Raw genomic sequence first — 18,915 nt, 5'->3', positions numbered from 1 at the left:
CAGTATTCAGTTTAGCTTGTAGCTCCAATGAATCTACCAGTGTTGTTGCAGTAGGTAGCTAATCAGGCATCAGTAAGGCAGGAGAGGGCTCCACCAAAACCCCACCAGGAATGTCAGACATCAGGGGATGGTCAGGTGGTTGTTAACAGCCTCTCTAAAATAATAATTGGTTGCAGCCAGCAGCAGGGAAAGGCAGTCTTTCTACAGATAGGAAACACCTGAGACTTGTGATCAGCTGCTTCCTGATGAGAGCTCAGGAGTGAGCTCAAGCATGCGCATTAAGAAACAAAATGGCAGAGTTTAACTGGTACCTGAACATTTTAACATTTTACTCAGGGGCAAAAGGCAGAAAAAGAGACTGAGGCAAGTTTTAGGGCAGGAGTGGAAGGCAAGAATTGATGTTGCTGCAGACCCATACGGATTTGCTGCTGGTAAGATAACTTCCACCAGTAATATATTTGTCCTCCAGAATTTTTTTTTAAGCCATAATTGCACTGGTTTTGAGCCTGTCCTTAAGCTTAACTTCTCTTTTTCTGGAAGAGATTAGGAGCTATCTGTTTTATGACCTAGTTTTTCATCAGGGCAAAATTTATAAGCTATGGCTTATGAGCTGGGGATGGCGGAAATGGCATTCTTCCCTCCAAGTGATACCCTGCTTTAGGAGCTGAACTGTAGATGGAGGGGAGGCAGTAGACTTAGGTCTCCTGCATTTGCCTCTCCCAGTGTGGAACCATCATTTTACAAACCAAGATAAGGGCAGTGAGAGCCCAAGAATGCTCAGTGGTAGAGCATCTGAAGTAGAGCCTCTGTCGCATGAATGGGGACTGGGAGAGGAAGGGAGCCCACATCTCTTGTCTGCACTCACCTGACTTAGCAACAGGCGGCTGGGGGAAGAATAAGAAATACTGATATCCTGCCCCTCCTGGGATAGCCCTTTGGTAGCTCTGGGGAGAGGGAGCCCTAATTTCTTGTCTACACTAGTGTGGACTTTCTGTCTTACTGAGCTGCAGAGTCGGGTGGGGGTAGGGGAAGAGGCAGTCTTGATTGAAATACCACAGGCTCTCACAGTTTTTAATGAGTTTTAGTAGACTTTCTTGAGTAGATTTTTGTTTCATTTGCTGTATAACCTTAAGACCATTTCAGAGACTTTAAATATCTGTTGTTGTTTGTTGTTGTTGTTGTGGATAATTTCACCAGTTTTGCTGGTGAATGGGTTTGCAGAGCTCTTCCTGTTGTCATGGTAGAAGCTGATGTTTCAGTACCACTATTTTTATTTTTATACCCTTATATTCCCAGTTAATTTTTCTTACTTTTAATTTCTTTATTCTTGCTACCCTGGATGCATCTTTGTAAGCTTCCTCAAATACTTTTTAGAGTAAGGTAAAAGTATAAATGAAATTTAAATATGGCATCTTATTAAGGCCCACCTCTCATCTGTCAAGGATCTTTTGTGTTTTTATAAACAGTAAATAATATGAACAAAATTTTAACTTCTCCTGGGGGAAAATTTGGGTATAAGAAGTATAAGAGAAAATAACTTGCCATTCTCTTTCATTCATTTAAAAAACTTTTAATGACTAGATTAATGAAGATTTACCTCTCGTCCTTCTCTGGCATTTGGGTGGCTTGCTATGGTAGAATTCCTTTCCTTCTTTGTTTTGAAATGTTTTTTCTAGTAAAAGAATCATACTTAAAATCAATATTTAATCAACATATCAAAGAGTACACATGCAGACATGAAATTGTTTTGAGATTCCCACTTCTAAGAAGATGAGAAGTACTTTATTCCTCCCACTAAGTACAACCAAAAATTCTGGGTATTACATAAGAAGCTCTAAAAGATGGAAAGGAGAAGGCAGACTAGCTAGGGAGTTCAAGGCCAGAAGAGTGGCATGATGATGAGTTCACTGGGTTTTCTTTTCGTGTCATATATTCTCGCTTTAAAGCTGGAGAGGCTGGCAACCCAGAAATGCCAATGAATGCAATTTAAAAAAATCCCTACATAAGCCTGTTCCTTCTAGCCCAAGGACCAGGAGACGGACAGCCTAAAGAGACCAAAACCTTTTAGATAGTTAACTGTTCTACTCCAGCCTAGCACCACAGAAATGACTGTGACTCCCACACCCACCCATGCCAACACAAGCCCAGTGGGAGTGCCCCAACCCCTTCTTCAAGGTAGTGTCAGTGAAGGTTAAGCAGGGGCCCAGGCAAATAAGCATGTGAAAAGATATTCAACATCATTTAACTGTTATGGAAATGCAAATTAAAACCACAATGAGATAACACACTTGTCAGAATGGCTAAAATAGAAAATAGTGACAATACCAAATTTTGGTGAGGATGCACAGAAAATGGATTACTCATAAACTGTTCTTGGGAATGGAAAATTGTACATCCATTTTGGAAAACAGTTTGGCAGTCAATTAAAGAATTAAACATGTATGTACCATAACTACCATACCACCTACCAATTGAACTCCTGGGTTTTTATCTCAGGGAAATGAAGACTTATTTCACATAAACCTGTACACTAACGTTATGTTCATAATGGCCCCAAACTGAAAACAACCCACATGTTCTTCAACAGGTGAATGGTTAAATAGGCTGTGGTAAATCCATATCATGGAATACTGCACAGAAATAAAAAGGAAGAAACTGTGGATGTATGCATCAACTTGGGGGTGGGGGATGAGTATTCCAAGAAATATGCCAACTGATAAAAGCCAATCCCAGCACGTTACATATTGTGTGATTTCACAGGGATGTGAAAAAACATTTGTGAATGATACATTTACAGAAATGCGGAACAGATTTGTAGTTGCCAGGGGATAACTGCAAGGTAAGGACAGGAGGGAGTGGGTATGGCTTTAAGAGGGCAATATGAGGGATCCTTATGGTCATGGAAATGGTCAGCATTTTGACTGCATGAATATAAATAGCCTTATTGTAACATGGCACTATAGTTTTGCAAGATGTTACCATTAGGGGAAACAGAAAACAGGGTCCCTGACATCTCTGTATTATTTCTTACAACAGCAAGTTAATCAAAATTAAAAGTTTAATTTTTAAAAGTTAGAATTTAATTGGTATTATGTTTCATCTGTTTATTCTTTAAAAGTTAACATTTTTATAATGCTAGAAAAATATCTTGATAAAGATGCCTATACCCAAAATATGGCACATAATCAATATCTGACCATTGTAGGGATTCATTTAGTTTTTGAAAATGATCACACAGAATACAAACTTGTTCTTTTTACTGTTATTTTTTACTCCAGAGGGTGTGTGTGTATGTATAACTGCCTGAATTGTGGGCATGGGTATGAATATTTATCCATGAGTGTCCTGATATATATAACTTGGAAAGAGAAGGTGTTTGTGAAGTAAAGACTTGCATGGTATTTTAACAAACCCACTAGAATATTTGAGTATAATCCTTTAAAGTATTGCGGGTGGAGAGAGGAGAAAGGGAAAGACTGGCAAATGGAGGGAAAGGGAGACTGTGATGGCACAGGAGAGAATATGGGAGGAGGTAAAACACTTATTCTTGTGCTATGCGATTGTTTAAAATTTTTCTGAATTTGGACTTTGTCCAAATTTGTTGTTCATGTCCCCAGAACCCATTCCCTCTTCTTCTGGCAACTGTCTTTAATTTTGTTAGGGAATTTAATCCTACCCACTCTCAGTTCTTGAAGTCTGGGTGAATCCTGTGAAAGTTTGTCAAATAACCCAGGCTGACGCCAATCAGCATAGTCCATCCTGTTAGTCACAGTGAGTGATTTATGGGTTGACACATGTCTAAACCAGCCTGATAAGAATCATCTTTGCTTTTTTCCCTCTAACTTTATTGAGGTCTAAATTGACAAATAAAAATTGTATATATTTAAGGTGTACATGATGTTTTAAGTATACATTTTGAAATTATTACCACAGTCAAGCTAATTAACACATGTATCACCTCACATAGTTACCACTTATTTTGCTTTTTGTGATGAGAATACTTAAGACCCATTCTTTTAGCAAATTTCAAGTATACAATACAATATTATTAACTATAGTCACCACATTGTACATTAGGTCTTCAAAATGTATTCATCTTAAGGGAGGAGACCACCCCTCATATTGTCTTATGCCCAATTTCTGCCTCCAAAGAAAGAAGAAGTAAAAACTAAAAGGCAGAAATGAAATCCACAAGCAAACAGCCCAGCGTCACACCCTGGGCCTGGTAGTTAAAGATGGACCCCTGACCTAATCGGTTATTTGCATAAAAAAGGCACTGTGAAGATCCCTGTCCTGTTCGGTTTCTTTCTAATTACTGATGTATGTGGCCCCCAGTCACATACCCCCTGCTTGCTCAAATGATCACGACCCTCTCACGCAGACCCGCTTAGAGTTGTGAGCCCTTAAAAGGGACAGGAATTGCTCACTCGGGGTGCTCGGCTCTTGAGACAGGAGTTTTGCTGATGCTCCCGGCCAAATAAACCCCTTCCTTCTTTAACCTGGTGTGTGAGGGGTTTTGTCTGTGGCTCTTCCTGCTACAATCTTACAACTGCAAGTTTATTTATTTATTTATTTATTTATTTATTTATTTTGAGATGGAGTCTTGCACTGTTGCACGGGCTGGAGTGCAGTGGCGCAATCTCAGCTCACTGCAACCTCCACTTCCCAGGTTCAAGTGATTTTCCTTGCCTCAGCCTCCCATGTAGCTGGGATTACAGGCACCCACCACCACACCCGGCTAATTTTTTTGTATTTTTAGTAGAGATGGGATTTCACTATGTTGGCCAGGCTGGTCTTGAACTTCTGACCTCGTGATCCACCCGCATCGGCCTCCCAAAGTGCTGGGATTACAGGCATGAGCCACCATGCCCGGCTACAACTGCAAGTTTACACCTTTGACTAACATCTCCCTGACCCCTGGTAATGACCCTTCTATTCTCTATTAGGTCAACTTTTTTAGATTTCACATAAAAGTGAGATCACGTAGTATTTGTCTTTCTGTGTTTGGCTTATTTTATGGAGCATAATGTCCTCCAGGTTCAAAGGCTAAATGATATTCCAGTATGTACACACACATACACATACACACACCCCTCATCTTTTTTATCCATTCATCCATTGATAGACACTTGTTTCTGCATCTTGGCTATTGTGAATAGTACTGCAATAAATGTGGGAATGCTAATATCTCTTTAGCATCTGGATTTCCATTCTTTTGGATAAATACCAGAAGGGTGATTACTGTATCATATGGTAATTCACTTTTAAATTTTTTTTGAGGAAACTCCATATTGTTTTCCATAATGGCTATACCAATTTACATTCTCACTGACAATGTATAAAGGCTTCATTTTCTCCACATCCTTGCAAACACAATTTTTTAACTTTTTGACCAAGCAGGTGTGAGATGATATCTCATTGTGGTTTTGATTTGAATTTCTCTGGTAATTAGTGATGTTGAACAACTTTTCATATAATTGTTGGCCATTTATATGTCTTCCTTGGAGAAATGTCTATTCAAGTACTCAGCCCATTTTAAAATCAGCTTAGTGGGTTTTTTTGCTATTAAGTTGTAGGAGTTCCTTAAAAATTCTGGAGATTACCCCCATTCAGATATATGATTTACAAGTATTTTCTTCCATTCCATAGGTTGCCTTTTCCTGCTATTAAATATTTTCTTCCTTGTACAGAAGCTTTTTAGTTTGTTATAGTCACACTTGTTTATGTTTGTTTTTGTTGTCTATGCTTTCAGTGTTATAGCCATGAAATTATCGTCAAGATCAATGTCATGGTGCTTTCCCCTGTGTTTCTTCTAGGAGTTTGATGGTTTCGGGTCTTACTTTTAAGTGTTTAGCCCATCTTCAGTTGACTTTTTGTGTGTAGTATAAAGGTCTAGTTTCATTCTGTTTTACGTATATATCCGGTTTCCCAACACCATTTTTTTTTTCTTTGATACAGGGTCTCATTCTGTTGCTCAGGCTCGAGTGCCCAGTCATGACTTACTGCAGCCTTGACCTCCCAGGCTTCATTGATCCTCCCACCTCAGCCTCCCGAGAAGCTGGGACTACAGGCATGAGCCACCAGGCCCGGATAATTTTCTTATTTTTTGTAGAGGTGGGGTCTCACTCTGTTGCCCAGGCTGGTCTCGAACTCCTAAGCTAAAGTGATTCTCCTGCCTTGGCCTCTGAAAGTGTTGGGATTACAGGTGTGAGCCACCACACTCGGCCACCAACACCATTTTTTCAAGAGACTATCCTTTCTTCATTGTGTATTCTTAGCACCCTTGTCAAAGATCAGTTGACTGTATATGCATAGTTTTACTTCTGGACTTTCTATTTTGCTCCATTGTGCTGTGTGTCTGTTCATATGTGTGTTGTGTTCATATATGTGCTGTGTGTCTGTTCATATACTTTTGGTTATTGTAGCTTTGTAACATATTTTAAAATCAGGAAGTGTGATGCCTCCAGCTTTGTTGTTCTTGCTCAAGTTTGCTTTAGCTATTCAGGCTCTTTTGTGGTTCTATACAAATTTTAGTACTGTTTGTTCTATTACTGTGAAAAATGTCATTGAAATAGGTATTGCATTGAATTTGTAGAGAGCTTTGGGTAGTATAGACATTTTGACAATATTAATTCTTCTGATTCTTGAACACAAAATACTTTCCATTTATTTGTGTCTTCAATTTCATCAACATTTTACAGTTTTGACTGAACAGATCTTTCATCTCTTTGTTAAAAATGTCAATATCCGCATTTTTGAGGGAGCTACTATATAGGAGGATGTCTCAACCAGACTTAGTATAGTGAGGATGTGAGGCTGGATTTCTATAGTCGTTTTAACACCAAGAGAAGAAAGTCTGTCTGAGAATGGAACCAACCAAGAAAAGGCAGAAATGAGATGAAAGCAGAAGAAAAAACCCTCCAGGATCTTAATGACATCATTGGAGCCCCTCATTTAAGCCATGACAAAAGCCAGCCTTGTCCCTAGACTTTTTATTTAGTAATCCAACAAATTTCCCTTTTGACTAAGCCATTTTGGAAGGATCTTTTGCCTCTTGCAATGGAGAGAGTCCTAATACATCTTCAAAATATGGTTTAGTAGCTAGAGAACAAAATTAAGTTTACTATTTTACCATTGTCCTCATGGAATGGAAACTCTAATCTCCAGGTGCTCAGGTCCCAAATTCTGGAGACCACCTTCTTTCCTTTCTATTTTTCAATCTTATAAACATGTCATCAGCAAATTCTCTTAACACTGTCTTGAAAATATATCTAAAATCTAATGAGTTCTCATTCCCTCTACTAGTATCACCTTGGTGCAGCCACCACTTTTATCTTGCCTGGATTATTATTATTATTATTTTTTGTTCTTTATCCAACATAGATTTAATACCTAAGAGATAATCTATAACATAAAGATTCATTAATTATGTCATCTTCTCCACCATTATCCATGATGATCACATACTTTGGGACTTATTCTATGGAGAATAGCCTAAAGTGAAGTCATAATAATGATCACATTGATATGCATTATCTGTCTTCTTCTTCTTTTATTTTATTATACTTTAAGTTTTAGGGTACATGTGCACAATGTGCAGGTTTGTTACATATGTATACATGTGCCATGTTGGTGTGCTGCACCCATTAACCCGTCATTTAGCATTAGGTATATCTCCTAATGCTATCCCTCCCCCCTCCCCCCACCCCACAACAGGCCCCAGTGTGTGATGTTCCCCTTCCTGTGTCCATGTGTTCTCATTGTTAACTTCCCACCTATGAGTGAGAACATGTGGTGTTTGGTTTTCTGTCCTTGCGATAGTTTGCTCAGAATGATGGCTTCCAGCTTCATCCATGTCCCTACAAAGGACATGAACTCATCATTTTTTATGGCTGCATAGTATTCCATGGTGTATATGTGCCACATTTTCTGAATCCAGTCTATCATTGTTGGACATTTGCCTTGGTTCCAAGTCTTTGCTATTGTGAATAGTGCCGCAGTAAACATACGTGTGCATGTGTCTTTATAGCAGCATGATTTATAATCCTTTGGGTATATACCCAGTAATGGGATGGCTGGGTCAAATGGTATTTCTAGTTCTAGATCCCTGAGGAATCGCCACACTGACTTCCACAATGGTTGAACTAGTTTACAGTCCCACCAACAGTGTAAAAGTGTTCCTATTTCTCTACATCCTCTCCAGCACCTGTTGTTTTCTGACTTTTTAATGATTGCCATTCTAACTGGTGTGAGATGGTATCTCATTGTGGTTTTGATTTGCATTTCTCTGATGGCCAGTGATGATGAGCATTTTTTCACGTGTCTTTTGGCTGCATAAATGTCTTCTTTTGAGAAGTGTCTGTTCATATCCTTCACCCACTTTTTGATGGGGTTGTTTTTTTCTTGTAAATTTGTTTGAGTTCTTTGTAGATTCTGGATATTAGCCCTTTGTCAGATGAGTAGATTGCAAAAATTTTCTCCCATTCTGTAGGTTGCCTGTTCACTCTGATGGTAGTTTCTTTTGCTGTGCAGAAAGCTCTTTAGTTTAATTAGATCCCATTTGTCAGTTTTGGCTTTTGTTGCCGTTGCTTTTGGTGTTTTAGACATGAAGTCCTTGCCCATGCCTATGTCCTGAATGGTATTGCCTAGGTTTTCTTCTAGGGTTTCTATGGTTTTAGGTCAAATATTTAAGTCTTTAATCCATCTTGAATTAATTTTTGTATAAGGTGTAAGGAAGGGATCCAGTTTCAGCTTTCTACATATGGCTAGCCAGTTTTCCCAGCACCATTTATTAAATAGGGAATCCCTTTCACCATTTCTTGTTTTTGTCAGGTTTGTCAAAGATCAGATAGTTGTAGATATGTGGCATTATTCTGAGGGCTCTGTTGTGTTCCACTGGTCTATATCTCTGTTTTGGTACCAGTACCATGCTGTTTTGGTTACTGTAGCCTTGTAGTATAGTTTGAAGTCAGGTAGCATGATGCCTCCAGCTTTGTTCTTTTGGCTTAGGATTGACTTGGCAATGCGGGTTCTTTTCTGGTTCCATATGAACTTTAAAGTAGTTTTTTCCAATTCTGTGAAGAAAGTCATTGGTAGCTTGATGGGGATGGCACTGAATCTATAAATTACCTTGGGCAGTATGGCCATTTTCACAATATTCATTCTTCCTACCCATGAGCATGGAATGTTCTTCCATTTGTTTGTATCCTCTTTTATTTCCTTGAGCAGTGGTTTGAAGAGGTCCTTCACATCCCTTGTAAGTTGGATTCCTAGGTATTTTATTCTCTTTGAAGCAATTGTGAATGGGAGTTCACTCATGATTTGGCTGTTCGTCTGTTATTGGTGTATAAGAATGCTTGTGATTTTTGCACATTGATTTTGTATCCTGAGACTTTGCTGAAGTTGCCTATCAGCTTAAGGAGATTTTAGGCTGAGATGATAGGGTTTTCTAGATATACAATCATGTCGTCGGCAAACAGGGACAATTTGACTTCCTCTTTTCCTAATTGAATACCATTTATTTCCTTCTCCTACCTGATTGCCTTGGCCAGAACTTCCAACACTATATTGAATAGGAGCGGTGAGAGAGAGCATCCCTGTCTTGTACCAGTTTTCAAAGGAAATGCTTCCAGTTTTTGCCCATTCAGTATGATATTGGCTGTGGGTCTGTCATAGATAGCTCTTATTATTTTGAGATAGATCCCATCAATACCTAATTTATTGAGAGTTTTTAGCATGAAGTGTTGTTGAATTTTGTCAAAGGCCTTTTCTGCATCTATTGAGATAATCATGTGGTTTTTGTCATTGGTTCTGTTTATATGCTGGATTACGTTTATTGATTTGTGTATGTTGAACCAGCCTTGCATCCCAGGGATGAAGCCCACTTGATCATGGTGGATAAGCTTTTTGATGTGCTGCTGGATTCGGTTTGCCAGTATTTTATTGAGGATTTTTGCATCAATGTTCATGAGGGATATTGGTCTAAAATTCTCTTTTTTTGTTGTGTCTCTGCCCGGCTTTGGTATCAGGATGATGTTGGCCTCATAAAATGAGTTACAGAGGATTCCTTCTTTTTCTATCAATTGGAGTAGTTTCAAAATGAATGGTACCAGCTCCTCTTTGTACCTCTGGTAGAATTCAGCTGTGAATTCATCTGATCCTGGACTTTTTTTGGTTGGTAAGCTATTAATTATTGCCTCAATTTCAGAACCTGTTATTGGTCTATTCAGAGATTCAACTTCTTCCTGGCTTAGTCTTGGGAGGGTGTATGTGTCCAGGAATTTATCCATTTCTTCTAGATTTTCTAGTTTATTTGCACAGAGGTGTTTATAGTATTCTCTGATGGTAGTTTGTATTTCTGTGGGATCGGTGGTGATATCCCCTTTATCATTTTTTATTGCATGTATTTGATTCTTCTCTCTTTTCTTATTAGTCTTGCTAGCGGTCTATCAATTTTGTTGATCTTTTCAAAAAACCAGCTCCTGGATTCATTGATTTTTTGAAGGGTTTTTTGTGTCTCTATTTCCTTCAGTTCTGCTCTGATCTTAGTTATTTCTTGCCTTCTGCTAGCTTTTGAATATGTTTGCTCTTGCTTCTTTAGTTCTTTTAATTGTGATGTTAGGGTGTCAATTTGAGATCTTTCCTGCTTTCTCTTTTGGGCATTTAGTGCTATAAATTTTCCTCTACACACTGCTTTGAATGTGTCCCAGAGATTCTGGTATGTTGTGTCTTTGTTCTCGTTGGTTTCAAAGAACATCTTTATTTCTGCCTTCATTTCGTTATGTACCCAGTAGTCATTCAGGAGCAGGTTGTTCAGTTTCCATGTAGTTGAGCGGTTTTGAGTGAGTTTCTTAATCCTGAGTTCTAGTCTGATTGCATTGTCGTCTGAGAGACAGTTTGTTATAATTTCTGTTCTTTTACATTTGCTGAGGAGTGCTTTACTTCCAACTATGTGGTCAATTTTGGAATAGTTGTGGTGTGGTGCTGAAAAGAATGTATATTCTGTTGATTTGGGGTGGAGAGTTCTGTAGATGTCTATTAGGTCCACTTGGTGCAGAGCTGAGTTCAGTTCCTGGATATCCTTGTTAACTTTCTGTCTCGTTGATCTGTCTAATGTTGACAGTGGGGTGTTAAAGTTTCCCATTATTATTGTGTGGGCGTCTAAGTCTCTTTGTAGGTCTCTAAGGACTTGCTTTATGAATCTGGGTGCTCCTGTATTGGGTGCATATATATTTAGGATAGCTAGCTTTTCTTGTTGAACTGATCCCTTTACCATTATGTAATGGCCTTCTTTGTGTCTTTTGATCTTTTTTGGTTTAAAGTCTGGATTATTAGAAGAGCCTCCTAATTGGTCTCCCTTATGGGTCATCATTGTACTCTTAACACAACAGCCAAGATGACCCTGCTAACCACTTCAGGCAGATCATGTCATTTCTCTGATCAAAGGTCTCCAAACTCAGAGCAAAAACTGAAGTCCTAAGCCTATCAGGCTTTACATGACCTACTCCTGCAACCTTCAAAGCCTATCTGATTTCATGTTTTACCATTGTTCTCTTTGTTCATTCTTCTCTAGCCACATTAGCTTCCTTGGTCTTCCTAGAAAATGACAGACATGTTCCTTCCTCAGGGCCGCTGCACTTTTAGTACTCCTGGCCTGGGAAAAGATACCCCTGGATTGTTCCTAAATGTTCACTATTACATAATTATCCTTCCCCACCCCATTGATGTTGAATTTCGACATATATCTTAATTTGGCTAGTGGAATGTTAATCAGAGGCTTTAAATAGATTTGCATGGTTTGGCTTGCCCTCTTGAGCTCTTGTGATTGGCCATGAGCAAAATATGCCCTAGGTGGCTGCTGGTCTAGGTGAAGAAGGAAAGGTGGAATAAACCTGAACCCAACCCACAATTAGGAGCTGTTTGGCTGATTTCTGATTAGTTCAGTAGAGCCACAGCTGACCTTCAGATTCATGAACAAGAAAATACATGTTTGCTATTGTAAGCCGTTGATAGTCTGAGGTTGTTATGCCTTAAAATCTGAAAACTACAGAAATTGATATGCAGAAGTAAGATGCTGTCCTAACAAAACCTAAACTATGTCACAGTCATTGCTTTTGTGACTGGATAGTAGGTAATTAGGAAAATATAACAGAAAAATAGTGACACATTCACAAGCACATGGAAATTAAACAATACACTCCTGAACAGCCAGTGGGTCAGTAAAGAAATTAAAAGGGAAATTTAAAAATATCTTAAAACAAACAAAAATGGAAATACAACATATCAAAACTTATCAGATGCAGCAAAAGCAGTTCTAAGAGGGAAGTTCACATCAATAAACACCTATATTAATAAAGAAGATCTTTTGAGCTGGGGCTGAAAAAAAAGGAAAAGCAAGTTCTGAAATACACAACCTAGTGTTACACTTCAAGGAACTAGGAAAAGAAGAACAAACTAAGCATGCAGTTAGCAGAAAGAAGAAAACAATATCAGAGCAAAAATAGATAGGGACTAGAAAAACAATAGTAAAGACCAATGAAATGAAGAGGTTTTTTTTTTTTTTTTTTAAAGAAACAAAATGGACAAATCTATAGCTAGACTAAGAAGAGAGAGAGAGAAGACTCAGATAAAGTCAGAAAAGAAAGATGAGACATTATAACCAACACCACAGAAATAGGATCATAAAAGACTATCATTATAAACAATTATATGCCAACAAATTAGATAACCTAGAAGAAATAAATAAATTCCTAGCTACATATAACCTACCAAGACTGAATCATGAAGTAGCAGAATATCTGAATAGATTAATAATGAGTAAGGAGATTAAATTAGAAATAAAATCTCCCATCAAAGAAAAGCCAAGGACCTGATGGTTTCACTGCTGAATTCTACCAAACATTTAAAGAGGAACTAATATGAATCCTTTTTAAACTCTTCCAAAAAATTGAAGAAGAGGGAATATTTCCAAATTCATTTAATGAGGCCAGCATTTCTCTGATACCAAAGCCAGACAAGTAAACTACAAGAAAAAGATAACAGACCAATATCCCAGATGAGCATAGATGCAAAAATCCTCAACAAAATACTAACAAACCATATCTAGCAGCACAATAAAAGATTATTCATCACGATCAAGTGAGATTCATCCCAGGAATACAGGGATGGTTCAACATACGCAAATTGATAAATATGATACATCACATCAGCAGAATGAAAACAAAAACCCTATGATCTTCTCAACATATGCAGAAGAAAGCATTTGATAGAATTCAACATCCTTTCATGATAAAAATGCTCCACAAATAAGGTATAAAATGCATGTACCTCAATACAATAAGGGCCATCTATGACAAACCCAAAACTAACATCATACCCAAAGGTGAAAACTTGAAAGCTTTTCCTCTAAGATCAGGAACAAGACAGTGATGCCCACTTTTACCACTTCTATTCAACATAGTACTGAAGTCCTAGCCAGAGCAATTAGACAAGAGTAAAAGGAAGAAGTTAAATTGTCCTTGTTTGCAGTCAACGTGATCTTATACATAGAAAACTCCATCAAAGAACAGAATATAAAAATTCAGTAAAGTTGAAGGATAAAAAATCAACATACAAAATCAGTAGTGATTCTATACAAACTATAATTAATATTAAACTATCTAAAAAACAAACTATCTAAAAAATAAATCAAGAACATAGTTCCATTTATAATATCTACAAAAAATATATAGGAATAAATTTAACCAAGGAAGTGAAAGACCTGTATACTGACAATTATAAAACATTGATAAAAGAAATATAAGAAGACATGGAATGTCTTCTATGAAGAAATGGAAAGATATCTTGTGCTCATGGATCAGAAGAATTAATATTGTCAAATTGTCCATACTACCCAAAGTGATCTACAGATTCAATACAATCCCTATCAAAATTCCAATGGAATTTTTCAGAGGAATAGAAAACAAATTCTATAATTCATATGGAACCACAAAGGAGCCCAACTAGCCAAAACAGTCTTGAGCTACATGAACAAAGCTGGAAGCTCACACTGTCTGACTTTAAAACATACTATAAAACTACAGAAATCAAAATGGCATGGTACTGGCACAAAAACAGACACATAAACCAATAGAATGAAATAGCCCCAAAATAAATCTGTGCATTTATAGTCAATTGACTTTTGACAGAAGTGCCAAGAACACGCAATATGAAAAGGACAGTATCTTCAATAAATGCTGTTAGGATAATAAGATATCCACATGCAAAATAATGAAATTAGACTAATCTCATACTATGTACAAAAATCAACTAAAATTGGATTAAAGACTTAAATGTAAGACTTGAAACTATAAAACTACTGAAAAAAATATAGGGGAAAAGCTCCATGACATTTGTCTGGGCAATGAATTTTTTGGATATGAACTTGAAAACACAGGCAACAAAAGCAAAAACAGATACATGGGATTACATCAAACTAAAAAGCCTTTGTACAGCCAATGAAACAATCAACAGAATGATGAGACATCTAATGGGATGGGAGAAAATATCTGCAAACCATACATCTGATAAGGGGTTAATATCCGAAATATATCAGGAACTCAATAGTAAGAAAACAAATAACCTGATTAAAAAATAGGCAAAGGCTCTGAATAGATATTTGTCAAAAGAACAAATACAAATGGCCAACAAGTATATTTAAAAATGCCCTACATCACTAATCATCAGAGAAATGCAAGTTAAAACCACATATGGCTATTACCTCATGCCTGTTAGAGTGGCTGTTATAAAAAAAAGAAAATTAGTGTCAGAGATGTGGAGAAAAGGAACCCCTGCACACTGTTGGTGGGAATATAAATTAGTACAGCCATTATGGAAAACAGTATGGAAGTTCCTCAAAAAATTAAAAATAGAACTATCATCTAAACTAGCAATCCCACCACTGAGTCTATATCTTACAGGAAAGGAAGTCAGTATGTTAAAGAGATATCTGCACTCCCGTGGTCATTGCAGCACTATTCACAATAGCCAGTGTATGGAATCAACTTAAGTGTTCATCAACAGAAAAATAGATAAAGAAAATGTGGTATGTATTACGATGAAATGCTATTCAGCCTTTAAAAAGAAGGAAATATTGTCACTTGGAGTAATACAGATGAACGTGGAGGACATTACGTTAAGTGAGATAAGCCAGGCACAGAAAGATCATGATCTCACTTATGTGTGGAGTATTACAAAAAAAAAAAGCTGAATTCATACAACTTGAGAGTAGAATGGTAGTTACCAGGGGCTGCAGGAGTGAAGGGTGTGGGTTGAGCAGGTGTTGGTCAAAGGACACAAAATTCCAGTTAGATAGGAGGAATAAGTTCAAGAGATCTATTGTACATCATCGTGACTACAGTTAATAACAATGCATTATACTGAAAATTGCTAAGAATAGATTTTAAGTGTTTTCAGTGTTCTCACCACAAAAATAAGTATGTGAGGTAATGAATATGTTAATTAGCTCAATTTTGCCATTCCACACTGTATACATATTTCAAAACAATGTGTCATATACAATAAATATATATAATTTTTACTTATTAAAAATAAATGAATTGAATGATGACACAAATTATGTATAAGTGATACATTTAGTAAAACTGTCTCAACTGATAGTTTGAAAGACAGAAAATCTGCCTAACAGACTTGGGTCACTGGAAAAAGTGGTTTTGAGGTAGACTATTAACAGTGTGTGTTAGGGATTATATTGCTTGGTTTCCCCTTGTATACTCCGGGTTTTCACCATAGATCTTGCCTGGGTATTCTCTAGCCCAAGCAAATGAGAAACATGTGGAACATAACTGAGCTCAACCTGTAGCCTGAATCCAAGACCAGTTGACCCTACCCATGTCTAATAGAGCCAATCTGCAGACCCATGAGTGAGAAAATAAAAGTTTGTTGTAAGCCACTGAGGTTTTGAAGTTGTTATGTACCAAGAAGCAGTTAATATACCTAGTATCTACTTGGCTTGTCCCTCATTTCCTTTGGGTTCTTACTTAAGTATTTATCTTTCACTTTGGTAGCCTCTATCCCAAACTGCAATCTCCATCTAAACTCTTTATTCCCCCTCTTGCTTTAATTTACTCCTTAGGCACTTATCCCCATGTTAACACATCATGTATTTTACTTATCTTCTTTATTTTGTATCTCCCCCAGCCAGAATGCAAGATAACAAAGGGAAAGCTGTTGTCTCATTTTGTTCACTGCTCTATCCCCATCACTCAGCCAGTGCCTGATACGTAGTTGGAGCTCAATACATAGTTGAATAATAAATGTATAAATTAAGCAGTCAGGTGATGTATGTTAGGCTACCACCTCTGTCACTAACAAGTTGTAGGGCTTTTAAGAAATAAGTTCATCTCTGGATCTTAACTATTCTCATCTATAAAGCAAGATGTTAGAATAAGAAACCCTAAAGTTAAATAATTCTATGATTTAAAATATGCACATAGTTAGAAAATAAATAACAATGATGATACAATAATTACATATCTGCAATTTTTTTGCCCGATTATTAGACACAATAAGAACAGTACCTACACAGCATATCCACATATAAGCACAAATATTCAGTCATACCTGAGAAGTTAACTTGAGAAGGTAAGTCAGAGAGTCAATGGATTCTGAACTGTCAGAGCCTCGGCTACTACAAAAAAAAAAATAATTTTGGTTTATACAGTGTTTTGGTGGCATCTTAAAATTTCAACTGTTGCTTTTATTTATCTTATTTGAATGGTTGAAAAGTTCTAATTATAAGAAGTGGCCGGGCGCAGTGGCTTATGCCTGTAATCCAAGTACTTTGGGAGGCCAGGGCAGGTGGATCACCTGAGGTCAGGAGTTCGAGACCGGCCTGACCAACATGGTGAAACCCTGTCTCTACTAAAAATGCAAAAATTAGCTGGGCATGGTGGCGCTTGCCTGTAATCCCAGCTACTCAGGAGGCTGAGGCAGGAGAATCTCCTGGGCCCAGGAGGCAGAGGTTGCAGTGAGCCGAGATCATGCCATTGCACTCCAGCCTGGGCAATAAGGGCGAAACTCCGTCTTGGAGGAAAAAAAAAAAGAAGAAGAAGATGAAGAATGTTTACAAAGGTTTAGTAGTTCCAGACAGCTTAGAGGGTTTTTGTTGAATGTGTGGAGAGATATAAAGGTTTGGGAATGTGTTAATGGAATGTAAGCTCCAGAAAAGTAGGATTTTTTTTTCCTGTCTGGCTCACTGCTGTATCACCAGAGCAGAAAGAGTGCTCGGCATATAGTAGGCACTCAAGATTTGTTAATATGTTAATGAATAAATGCTATATCGGGGAGTTTCCTAGATGCCATAGGTATCATTAGCTCTTAAAATTCATTTATTTGTATATCACTATATCCATAAAGCAGTGCAGCACCATATGAAACATAGTACCTCAAGAAAAAAGGGTCAAATCTGTTTCTAATTATAATCATTTAATGCAGTGGTAGGCAAGTCTTTTTGCTTGAGAGCCAATACAAGAAAGAAAATATTTCTGGGTTGTATTTTTTATGTATTATTTTAAAATTAACATAATTTATGTTTTTAGAAAAGTTCTAGGTTTACAGAAAAATTGAGCAGGTAGTACAGAGTTCCTATACACATGCCTCCACTTCCTGCATAACTTCCTAAATTATAGTATGTGATACATTTGTAAATTAGATATCTGATAGTATGTGGTACATTTGTTACAACTGATTAAACAACACGGATACATTATTAAAAATTATAGTTTACCTTAGGGTTTACTCTTGTGGTATACATTCTATGAGTTTTGACAACTTTATAATGATATATATCCATCATTACAGTGTCATAAATAGTAGTTAAACTGCCCTAAAATTCCTCTGCATTCCATCTATTCATCTTTTCTTTTCCAAGAACTTCTGGCAACCCAGTGTCATACAGCTGGGATCATATAGCATGTGGCCTTTTCAGACTTACATTTTCCACTTAGCAATATAAATTAAAGTTATGCCATATATTTTTATGGTTTGATAGCTCATTTTAAAAAATCACTGAATAACTTTTCATTGTCTGAATGTATGTGTCTTTATTCATTCACCTATTGCAGGACATTTTGGTTGCTTCCAGTTTTTGGCAATCATGAATAAAGCTGCTATACGAATGCAATTGCTGGATCAAGTGTTGAGACTATGCTTAGCTTTGTAAACTGCCAAACTGGCTTCCAAAATAGCTTGTACCATTTTGCATTCCCACTAGCAAAGAAGAAGAGTTCTTGTTGCTCCTCATCCTCACTGGCATATGGTATTGTCACTGCTTTGGATTTTAGCCCTTATAATAGGTGTGTCATGATATTTCACTGTTGTTTTAATCTGCAGTTTCCTAATGAAAATGATGTCAAGCATCTTTTATTTTTATTTTTTTTCAGGTGTCAACCATCTTTAGACTTACTAATTTTTTTTCTTTCGTGGATCATGATTTTGTCATATCTAAAAAGTCATTACCAAATTCAAGAGAATTTAGATTTCCTCCTGTTATCTCCTAGGAATTTTATAGTTTTTTATTTTACATCTAGGTCTATAATTCATTTGGAGTTAATTTTTGTGAAAGGTGTAAAGTTGCTTCTAGTTCACATTTTTGCCTGTGTATGTCCAGTTGTTCCAGTAACATTTGTCAAAAAGACTTATTTCTCCATTTAACTAGGGATTTTCGTTGCTCTTTTTTTCAAACACCATTGACTATATTTGTCAGCGGTGACAAATATATTGGATATATTTCTGGGTTCTCTATTTTGTTTTATTGGTCTATTTGTCTGTTCTTTCTCTAGTACTGCACTATTTTAATTATGTAGCTTTATAGTAAGTCTTAAAGTCAAGTAGTGTAGGTCCTTAGATTTTGTCCTT

The 18,915-nt window shown here is 37.1% G+C and overlaps 1 protein-coding gene across 11 annotated transcripts in view; it reads right to left on the bottom strand.

Moving 5' to 3' along the window:
• AGBL3 (AGBL carboxypeptidase 3) overlaps positions 1-18,915 on the bottom strand; it is a 146,580-nt gene that overhangs the window by 59,454 nt on the left and 68,211 nt on the right. For 10 of the 11 annotated variants that reach the window (XM_055284081.2, XM_055284080.2, XM_055284087.2 and 7 more), the window contains 2 exons: positions 16,621-16,687; positions 1,598-1,672 (listed from right to left, as the gene is read on the bottom strand). In XM_055284081.2, the coding sequence (XP_055140056.1) occupies positions 1,598-1,672; positions 16,621-16,687 (142 nt within the window). Of the gene's footprint in view, positions 1-1,597; positions 1,673-16,620; positions 16,688-18,915 lie in introns of those variants that run through there. The other variant, XM_055284088.1, reaches the window with a different exon arrangement.

The sequence above is a fragment of the Symphalangus syndactylus genome, chromosome 6 (genome assembly GCF_028878055.3).
Source record: "Symphalangus syndactylus isolate Jambi chromosome 6, NHGRI_mSymSyn1-v2.1_pri, whole genome shotgun sequence".
Classification (NCBI taxonomy): Eukaryota; Metazoa; Chordata; class Mammalia; order Primates; family Hylobatidae; genus Symphalangus; species Symphalangus syndactylus.
Note: the sequence above shows the minus strand (reverse complement) of the source record. Positions and strands in the feature narration are given on the sequence as shown.